The 11,405-nt window shown below is 43.8% G+C and overlaps 1 protein-coding gene across 1 annotated transcript; it reads left to right on the top strand.

Moving 5' to 3' along the window:
- Positions 1-191: 191 nt before the first annotated feature.
- rab15 (RAB15, member RAS oncogene family) lies at positions 192-11,196 on the top strand (the record flags this gene model as incomplete). The annotated part of the gene is made up of 7 exons (XM_080022332.1): positions 192-315; positions 6,643-6,703; positions 6,840-6,900; positions 8,036-8,113; positions 9,915-10,004; positions 10,677-10,742; positions 10,924-11,196. The coding sequence occupies 7 exons, from the start codon at positions 192-194 to the stop codon at positions 11,086-11,088; spliced, it is 645 nt and encodes a 214-aa protein (XP_079878458.1). The 3' UTR covers positions 11,089-11,196.
- Positions 11,197-11,405: the final 209 nt, after the last annotated feature.

The raw sequence follows: 11,405 nt of genomic DNA, 5'->3' as shown, positions 1-11,405 counted from the left end.
TGGCGGCGCTGATCGGGAGGAGGCTGACTGGCTGGGAGGCTGAGGCTCCTTCCACCGACACACCTTCCCCCGACCAGGCTTATTTTTATTTTTTTTATTTTCTACCCGGGCAGACATGGGATACGTTAGCGGGGGGGGTGGTTGATTCGCCGATCGGGTAGCTGGCTGTGCTTGGTTCTTCTCGACGCACCATGGCCAAACAGTACGATGTGCTCTTCCGACTGCTGCTCCTCGGAGACTCCGGGGTCGGGAAAACATGTCTGTTGTGCAGATTCACCGACAACGAGTTCCACCCGTCTCACATCTCCACCATCGGTAAGAGCGACCATTTATTTTTTTCCTGCCGATCATTCACCAACACTTGCTCCGTCAACGCCCCCCCCCGTTGGATGGGATTCCGTGTATGAACTATTCCAGTTGAATTAGCAAGGCCGTGCTGTATTGCTTATTCTTTCTGTTGGATTCGTGCAAGCAAAACAAACTCAACAAAACATGCTCAACATATTTAAAGTCGTGATGGAATCCTTCAGGCCAATACAAGCATTTGACAAATCAAACAGTCAAGTTCAACCACAACTGTCACTTTAGGGCACTGGCACATACTGCTGATGCACAATGTGGCCCCCAGGCATCTATTGGTAATGTTGTCCTGCGTATGTCAATAATGAAATGCACTAGTACAGTATGCAAATTACATAGCATTATCCGCAGGCAAGTTGGGGAAATTGTGACTGATTATTTGTATTAATGTCTTACTGTAGTCCCTTCTTACTTTAAAGTGGTAATCCGTGGGATTATTATAATTAAAGAAAATCCCATATTTGATTATCATCCCATACGTATTCAGTTGGCACTTTATAAGAAACAGTCATTCAATGTATTTGCGTTGTGGACGTGCTCCTCTATATGATGTTTACAGTGTTGGTGGGTGGGTCCGCCTTTTTCGGCAAGAATGGTACCCCACAAGAACTGTTAGCCAGCCGAAAAAAATCAATCGGTCGAAATAATGTATACTTTTCACATATATATATATATATATATATATATATATATATATATATGGAACTCAAGAATTGTAGTTCCTTAGTGGACAGTATCTTTGCCTCCACATTAGGAATATGGAAAAAAACTTGTTTAGTTTTATAATAAAATATGGGTTTTAGGAGTATTTAGGCCTAATACATTGGGTGGTGTCTGCCGTTTAGTGTGACTTTCATGTCTTACTCATCAGAGACATTCAAAGAATCTCCTGTTTCTGCGGAATTAAGTGTATCAGTAATTGGCCTAATGAAGGGAAAGGAAAAACAATGGTGTCTGTGGCCCTCGGATGAATTAAAATCACTCGGAAGTTGCTCCTATCGGGCGTAAACATCCGTCTTGTTCTTCCATATCACAAACACAGGACTGTTTTCCATTCCAGTGAAGGATGATTTACTTGCACATGCTAACTGACACAGCAGTGCTATTTAATGTCGTGTACCTATGGTGCCATGCTCCATATAAAGTGGAGCTCTACTACAATGTCAACCATTGTGGACTCCGGGTGTCCCCCCATGGAGAATCAATAAATAATTTGCCAATCTTCAGTGGGACAGAGGGACAAAAAACCTCTCCCATAACTTATCAGCCGGTGTTCAAGTTTCTGAAAAAACTGCTGTTTCAGCGAAACCATCTCCTTGTCAAACCATAAACAGTTTCGGGGAAATGAACCCTCAGCTTGTCTTATTCAGCAGACAAGGACTGCCTCCCTCTACATCCTTTAGAACAACCCAAGGAATTCACAGGGTAAAGGTTTTTGTGAGTGTCGCTGTCAAACCAAAGAATAGATCGACAAGTTCCTGTATTGTACATCAATCATTTTTATCTTTCAAAAGACCAAGTAATATCCAGTTTTACCATATTCGACAATATGGAGAGCACTGACATCTGTGAATTTCACAGTGTGATGACTGTTAGAATAACTTTTCAAATCATAGAAGCGAGGTAAATTCCATATTTGTCCCCATTTGGGAAACAAGCATGAAATTACCCTTACCTCCTAGAGATATCCGACTATATTTTCACATGTCACTCGGTTTGGACGATAACTTCATCTCTCCTTGGAGGTATGCAGCGACCGTGGGGATGATTTAGTAGCGGCCCTCGGTCATTTCGCCAGATTTAATCACCTCCCTCCGACCTGTGCAGGTCTCTTAATGGGACACCTCTGAACTTGCGGCTGTTGCACTCGCGATGAAAGACGGAACCTTTGCCCCAGATCATTGCTCAATAAGTGTCTTGAACTCTGTTTGGTGAGGGATGGACCTCAGGGACACGGCTGTCGAGAGGAGCTCATTAACTTGGGGAGGTGTCTCCAGGGACGGGCCATGGAAGCCACGGTCACAGATACTTTATTAAAGCAGTTATTCAGCCACCCGAAGATGTCGAATGTTGTCAGTGAGTTCAGCTGCCAGTTAGGGGTGTGCCACTATTCACCCACAGGCTTTATGTCAGAGTTAATGTCAAACCACAGTCAGACGCTTTCAAGTCAGGATATTCACGAAACAGGCATTGGTCCATTTTGAGATAAGCCTTTTAAAGGAAGCGGCATTGTCCAGGTCACAGATTAGTTTGAAATATAGACTTAACGACTACTTCTGCTGGCAAAACCCTTGTTCTTGGTTACCACCTTCCCTCAAGACAAGAGCTTTTGACGGAGGTTACATTACATGTTAGTGGCGCTGATAGCCACGGATGACAGGCCAGTTCCCCAGTGAGCATCCAGCCATCCATTAGAGTGCCCCGTCATCGTAACCGACAGCTCACCCCCGACACATGCCAGTACCTAATCTTCCGCAGCACAGTCAAAACCTCATGGTTGTCACGGTAATAAGACAAGTCATTTTTGGGTGTGTACCCATTAGTCCCTCCATAGTGTTTTGCACCGCACTGATTGTAAAACGCTGCCATGTCTAATTAGCTGCTATCGTGCCATGACACTGTGCTCATCAAGTGACAATGAGCCCTCACCCGCTCACTGTCGGTGGGAGGAAGTCTTAGTGGGACAAAGTCCAGTTGGTTTCTGAGATTAAAAGCATCCTCACATAACTATGCATAGCTGTGATGGCAAACGTAAAGCAGCATGAAAATAGGCTTTATTTAATAGGCAGATTTAAGATTCAATCGTCTATCAGCGATCGCGATTGACATTGATGATGGACAATTAAAAAAAAAAAAAAAAAAAAGATCTGCCAGGAAAAATCTGAGCATTGAAATGTTGTAAGTGCAGTTTACTGTGTTCTGAAACTGGAGAAAGGGGAAGAGGGAGAGATGGAGGGGAAGAGGGAGAGATGGAGGGGAAGAGGGAGAGAGGGGGCAGAGCCCCAGCTTCGGTTCTAGGCATTTTGCCACTCTGGGCAAACGGAACCGCACCGCACAGCAGAGCGCACATCACAGGCACCGATGTTGCGCATCGGGACGCCCGTGATCTGCGCTCCGCTGTGCGCACATCGCAGATGCGCCGAGGATACGTTCCCCACAAATATATCTTGCCTAGACAGCTGCCTTGATGCCCATTCACGCACATAGGATGCCCACCCCCCCACACCACACCACGTGCCTGCCACTCAATGTGTAAATGTTGTGATTATAATATCGCAATATATAATATTATCTCATAGACAAAGATTTATTTTGTTTCCTTTGTTTCTTACTTGTATGGGAAGTGACAAATGTAAACCTATCTCAGATAATTTGTTTGTTTCCTACATGTATGAAACAACATTTTTAAATACAACTGAATTAAGGGACTGTCCCGTTTCATCCCCTTCCAAAAACCTGTGACAGGCCACCATTGCTTTCCGTTGCTATGGGATTAATTTGTGTAAATACTTAACTTGTAAATAATAAATCTTGCACTTCTGGAACGGGGAGACGCCAAGCCCACATGAAAACCTTCATACACTGCAAAAGGAACTGTCAGTTACAGCCTTTCAGGTCAGTTTGTTGATTTTGCCTCCATTTTAAACCCCGTTGGACAAGGTTAGCTTTGCCTTAATCTTTTTAAGCACCTTGGACTCTCTGCAACGGAACTGTGATATTTGATGGACAAGGGAGGTAGAGGCACAGGGAAGTGTTTCAGGGAAGGTGGGTGTTTTATTTTGAACTTTTCGACGGCCATATCGCAATGCTCCTTTGCTACTGGTAGAGGCAGAATTACGCATAATTCAGCTTTGATTTTCAATTGGCAAAGAAGCCCAGATGTCCTCAACTAAGGGGAGGAAACAATCCCAAATGTATGCTCATAAACACACTCTATGTACATCCTGTATTAAACATGCTAGAAGAGAAATCCACTACACCCTACTCTGATTTGGATTTGAACTGCATCCATGGTTGACTTCGGAGTCTTTCTATACAATTTGCAATGACTGCTCGTGTTTGACAGGGAGGCGCGCAAAGAGCTGGCAGAGAGGAAGGAATGCGTTATCCTCCTTTCGCCAAGCCCCGGGCAAGGGAAGCCGCTGGATCTTAATGCTCGCTTTTCTGTCAGTGCTGGTCAGGATGCTCTCAAGACGGCTGCTCTTTCACCGGGTAAATGAGGCCTCTCTCCCCCGTCGCAGAATGCAAACTCCGACCCGATCTGCCAATCCTGACGTCCAGCCAGTTGGTTTTTTTTTTCTTTCAAATCTCTAGGAATACTGACTAGGCAGAAAGCCAGTGATTATTAACACCCCCCCCGCCCCTATAAACAAAGAAAAAGCAGTTCTTCCATTATTTTATTACCCACTGAAGGTCTGTGAATCAATATGACAAAAGTAACCCCTGTAAGCCCGGCGCAAAGGTGGCCGTGCCTAATGGATGTTGAGGGTAAGGTTAGGTTAATTGGCTTGAACTCTCATATTGATCTGATGGGGATTAGAATGTGTGTTTGCTTTTTATCCACTTCACTGCATGACCCTTCTGGGGGAAGATAATCAATGCGAAATCAGACAGAGAATGTTTAAATGTGACCGATGAAGATCCGGCAAAAAGAAGCCGAAATGGATCGGAGGCCAGGCCACTGTAACTTAGTTTTTAGTGGTCGACCGATAGTGATTTTTCAGTGGCTCAAGCCGATATTTAGAGAGCGCGGTGGCCGACGGCCAATATATAACGCTGATATTGTGTGTGTGTGTGTGTGTGTGTGTGTGTGTGTGTGTGTGTGTGTGTGTGTGTGTGTGTGTGTGTGTGTGTGTGTGTGTGTGTGTGTGTGTGTGTGTGTGTGTGTGTGTGTGTGTGTGATACAATTTAATATTAATAAAAAATGAGACTCAACATTGCTGAACTAAATGAACATTTTTAACACAAATGTTGTTGTCTGCATTGTTTCTGCAGTGCACTTATTCAAATTATATGAATCAACGAAATAAATGTCCTTTAGGTAATCGGAAAATGTAACTTTGTAAAAATAAAACACCAACTCCTGAATGAAAAATAAATAATAAACGCTGTCATATTAAAGTCTGGTCCGGAAACTGAGAAAGTCTCCCTGTTACAGAAGTGCAGGATTTATTATTTACTCGTAAAGTATTTGCACAAAAATATCCAGTTTTTATTAAAGTCCCACATCAACATGTGACGCGGCTCTGGACACACAGGGTTTTTGTAACTGGACGGAACTGTCCCTTAACTCAGTTGTGTTTAAAAAGTTATGTTCATACAAGGAAACACAGTAAAATGAATTCTGTATGGAGGAGGAAAAAAAAACTCCACTCAAATTCTCTGAGTTTGGTTTACATTTTGCCTCAAAGGCAAAGTATTTCCAAACAGCACTCCTGCTGTTTTCTTTGTCAACTTAAACCGGTTGCTGCGGCGCTGCACTTGCCATCCTTGATGAGCTAACACCATAACAAACCGGAGGGAATGAGACGAGTGATGAGAAGAAGACAGCACTGTGAGTGAGTGAAAGGAGGCTGGGCTATGTGGGCACTGCAGCGGTGTGTGTGTGTCAACTCGCTGTCTGAGAGAGAGCGAGGAAGCGCAGCTACTACCAGTACATTGATAGTGAGAAAATGAGTGTTGAAACCCTTAAAAATATTCAGAATTGATATTTATAGAAAAATAGACCTGTGGCAGTTCCACCTGCCACACGAGTGGCGTTTTCAGGCTCCCCGGCACATAGACAGACAATGGAGTAGAAACACACCAGTTTATTGTATAGGATGGGCTAGGTGGAACAAGACCCGGAGCAGATAAAAAACATGTCATGACAAGGGCTCCTCCCCTGAGTGTGTGTGGGGATGGGGATTTTACCTGCTGCTCTAATGAGCAACAGGCACACAGCCACACTGATCCTGGGCCCAATCACCTAGACCCAAGACAGGTGTGGCGGCTCAAACTACACCATCCCCACACCACAGGATGTTTTTGAGAGCACTAGTCTGCAGACATTTTTTGCCTATCGGCCTTGCATCGGTCGATGCCGATCTCAAAATGCTAAATTGAAACAAGGACCTTAGGAGTAAGCTCACCCCTTCGTCTACCTCCACCGGCCGGGCTGAGGGGCCCGGTGTGAAGTGGTTAGGAACCATCAGGAGTGTCGACTAATTGGAAGGTTTGAAGAAATGTGAAGAAAATGGTGCTAATCCTTTTTTTTTTTTTTTTTTTTTTGTCTCTTGCAAGGAGTGGATTTCAAAATGAAGACCTTAGAAATAGATGGCGTTAAAGTACGGATACAGATATGGTAAGGTGGCAACATAAACTGTTCTTTATCCCACATCTTCAACTGTTTTGTCTGATGGTCCAGAGGGGAAAAAAAGACAATGTAATGTATTGAGACAGACAGGCTCGTGTGTGTGTGTGTGTTTTTTTTGCCTTAGGGACACCGCTGGCCAGGAGCGGTACCAGACCATCACTAAACAGTACTACAGACGGGCACAGGTATCCCAGCTTTTGCTCTTTTCTTTCTTCTTTGATTCATGTTTTTGCTTTTCGAAGGGGAACAGGGCAGTCCAACTAGAACGATTTTTCTTTTGTTGTTTTTGTTTTAACTTATATAAATGTTTTCCCTATGCAATGGCCCAGAGGGCCATTGCAGGGCTGATCTCAGGCCAGCAGTGGCCCCACGGATGTAGTTCTCGAGATGTCTATCTCCAGTAGTTCTGGGAAACGCGCTATTCTGGAGTTCAGTAATGATGTTATTGCAGCTATAGTGGTGAAATGCAATATAACACACTGGACCTTTTTATTGGTTTTGTTGTTTGTGCTTACTGGCATTGGAATGACCGACAAGAACATTTTGTTCACCCACATTAGTGTGTGTGACCATAAAGTAAAGGGCGCAAACTGGGGTGGGGAAAAAGATTACATTTACTTTCACAATTCAACATAGGTTCTTCCAGACTGGGCATTCACAAAACAGAAAAGGAGTTAAGGAATTAACACATTATTAAATCAAAACTCTCCCTGACAAACAACTCCTTGCTTCTCTCCCCCTCTCTGCCCTTCACAATCTCCCAGCGGTGAGTTCATATTCCCCTCAGCTGCGTCCCTCCTCCTGGACTGAGGGAAGTGCTGTCTTTTGGTTGGCAGCCGTCACAGACTTCCCTGGCTAACAGTGCCTCGGACGACATTAAAATGGCTCAACAGCGATTTGGGTCACTTTGATCACACAGGAGTTGAAAATAAGAGGAAATGTCTCCCAGCCATAATCATTTTAAAGATAGATGAAATTGATATTAATTTAAAAACATCAAACCCCGTTATGGGGTATTGGTAAGGGCCGATTTGAGGGGTGATGCAAGAAAACAAAAAAAAAAAAGGTTTAAAACCCTCCCCTAGTTGTTTAAAACTGCCATTCCTTTCTGTTTCATTGGGATTGAGGGTACTAGTTTTGATTCTGATGATTCTGACCATCATCCCCCAGAGCCAGCCCCACAACCCATCACCCTCCTTGTAAATAGTTTTACGAATCCACTGCTGGGTAATGGAATCACGCGGCAGATACTGTACCATCAGTTGATGAATTTCCATAATTTCTTCTGAGTGAGATTGATCCATCTCTCACCACCCGCAGGGAATCTTCCTGGTGTATGACATCACCAGCGAGCGATCCTTCCAGCACATCATGAAGTGGGCCAGCGATGTGGATGAGGTGCGTTGCAGAGTCTTACCCAGATACTGGGGCCGGGGCTTTGAGACTCTTTTTCCTTTTCCTGTTTTTCCTTTTTTTGAGGGGGGGTTGTCTTTGTTGTGAAAAGGCCACAGTTGTCTGAATGGCGTTATTCTGTTATTGGTTACTTGGTGCAAGGTTGACACGTAGCAGATGCCCATCAAAAGATTTACATATCTCAGGCTGTTTTCTCCTTGCTATGAGCGGATGTGGAAAAACTCCTATTTTTCATGGTTGAATAATCAGTGGGTGGTATGGGCGAATAATCGATGATTCAGAAATTGATACCTGCCAAGTGCCAAATGAACTGAAGTGACATGTCACTCTGGAAAAGAGGTCTTCAAATATGTCCCAAGATCCAACTGGAACGGACTAGTGAAGTAAAAAAATACCTGGACCCTCACTAAAAAACGGAAATCAATTTTGACTTTTGAACAAATATTCTAATCAAATATTCTGACTTGCTATCATGACAAAATGCCTGTCATGCCCTGTCTTCGGTGTCAAAATGCCTTTTTTTTTTTTTCTTTTTTTTTTTTCTTGCCTGTATTTTTTCGTGACCCACTCTCTGTCAGCCCGGCTTCCTACCATTTTCCAAGATGATTGTCTTCCCTATCTATCATCTGCCCCCCCCCCCCAGTCTCATTTCCTGAAGACGATAATTTATTATTTTCTTTCTCCCGTTCTTCTAAACATTAAAATACCCCTCCCCTCCTCACACACACACTTCTTTCGCACATGCTTCCATCTGAGATCTCAAAATTATTAAGTAAAGTAAATACATGCACTTCACAAGAACTCACACTGCCTGACTTCTCCCTGTCCCCTTCCTTATTCTTGCTTTTACCAGTGATCAAATTTAATACTCATAAATACTTGGTTGGATCGCAGCGTTGCCTTCAAAACTTGTGATCTGTACTGGAATAAAGCATGTGTCGGCCTGAATAATAGAAATTGATCACTTGACATCGCAAACTGTAATGTCTGTGGTTGATTAACAGATATCCTGAGTGCCTCTACAGTGGTACCTCGACTAACGACTGTAATTAGTTTGATAAGAACGGTCGTATGTTAAAACAGTCGTATGTCGAAGCAATTTTTCCCATATAAATTATGAAATCATGAAAGGTGAAAATAAACAAAATACACAGCACAAACACAGTAAATATTAAAAAAATATCGATAAGCCACCAACTACGTGCACACACGATGTAGGTCGCCCGCTGACTGACTGCTCACTGGCCGCCGACGCACCAACTGAAAATTTCCACAGTCGTGTCTTGGAGCAGTCGGTCGCAAGTCGATACAAATTTTCGTGACTATCGCTACTCGTATCTTGGATTCGTCGTAAGTAGATGCAGTCATAAGTCGAGGTACCACTGTACCTCCACCGCCCTCCTGCAGCCACTGGTTGCTGTTTACTATCGTGCTATTGGATTACTTATAACAACTATTGTGTGTTATGTGGAAAAATTTGGCAGTCATCATTGACGTCTAGAATGTGGATCTGCATATTACTCTTTTCATATTCATGATCAAAACTAGAATTTGTTCGTTTCAAAAGTCCTCCATGCAAACACCAAACTGGGGGACGATCACGCACCTTATTACTTGACCTCGCTTTGATTTAAAAGTTTTGAGGGGGAAGGCATCATTTGTTGTCATGTCTGTCTTGAAAATGAGCTCTGGATCTCAATGAGACTGCCTGACAACATGAAAAGTTTTCATGGGTTTGTTTTTCTCCATATCTGATTTCTCCTGCTTTATCGTGGACCTTGTGCAGTACGCTCCAGACAAGGTGCAGAAGATCCTGGTGGGGAACAAGTCAGACGAGGTGGACAAGAGGCAGGTCGCAACCGAGCAGGGCAACAAGGTGGGCAAAAAGGAAAAAAAACTGTCATTTTAGAGGGTTTTTTTGCTCAAGTGTAAATTAGCAGTTAATTGCCTAGTGGTCACTAAGCTGGACGTGGTCACTAAGCTGGACGTGGTCACTAAGCTGGACGTGCTGCTGCTCCTCTGGGCAAGCAGTTAGTTGTTATGGAGTCTGTCACCATTTCTCAGCCAGAGTTTGGGTGGACTCCAAGATGCAAATATCATTCCACGAAGTAAATGCTGCATTTTTTTTGTTTTAATCACGGCAATTTTTTGATTTGCTGACTCTGGATACTGATCTTTAAAGAATAGGGTATTTTTCTAAACAGGGGTTTGAAACCTGTGTGAATGATCGACCATATCATTTGTATATTATCTTTGATTATGTTTTGGTTTATTTGATTCTCCTTCAAACATACTACATTGTCCTTAAGTGAAGTGTGATGGAACTCGTTTTAGAATGTTCTTATCTCGATCATCCGACAAAAGTCGACGTCCCCCTGAAAGGGGTAAAAAGTGAAAAGCATTCATGTTTACAGTGACTGTCCTGGTGTAGGTTGTTTTGGGTTCACTGCTTACCCAAAATGAAAACCCCTTTGGGAAGTTTCATCATTTCTTGCTGTTTAATTAACTAATGTGTCGCTGTTGTCGTCTTCACCTGTCCTCCGTCCAGCTGGCAAAGGCCTATGGAATGGACTTCTTTGAGACAAGTGCCTTCACCAATCACAACATCACAGAGGTGAGGGCTGAGCGTTCCGGTGCAATGCAGGGGCTGTGGAGGGCGCTCATGATACTTAGTTACCAAATGAAGTCAATGGCAATAATTCATCTAAGTAATGAATAGCCTTTGAAATTGCGACAGTAATTATACGCCACATGATGTCTTTCTCTCTCTGAACTCCTGGACTCCTCTCCCCCAGTCCTTCACCAGATTGGCGGAGCAGGTGCTGGCGGCCAATAAAAAGGACTTGGATCTCCTCCGGATGTCCATCACCGACGAGTTTGACCTCGCCGCCCTGGAGGAAGAGGAGGGCATCTGTGATGGCGCCGCGGCCGACACGCAAAACAAGGGCTGCTGGTGCTGAAGGGGATCCCTCAACAATTGATTCTGGGTCAAATATTTTCTTCTTTACTTTTCGTCTTTTTCTTCTTTACTTCTTTACTTTCGTCTTTACTTCAACCGCACGCTTGACACGTGGCTTGTGGACATTTTTAAGTTGGCTCTCATTGACGTCACGCGGCGCAGCAGGCTACAGGTTTGCAGCCCGCCTTTTCACTTGAAGTCAATGGCCGCAATGCAAACATAGAAAACAAGCCATTTAAAGGGTATTTAAAAGGCACAGTGAGTAGCATTTTACACGCTGCGCCTCGTGTCTCATCGGGAGAAAAATCAAGGTGATTC

Source organism: Zeus faber, assembly GCF_960531495.2.
Source record: "Zeus faber genome assembly, chromosome: 2".
Taxonomy (NCBI): Eukaryota; Metazoa; Chordata; class Actinopteri; order Zeiformes; family Zeidae; genus Zeus; species Zeus faber.
The sequence above is the reverse complement of the archived record's forward strand: the minus strand, read 5'-3'. Positions and strand labels throughout refer to the sequence as shown.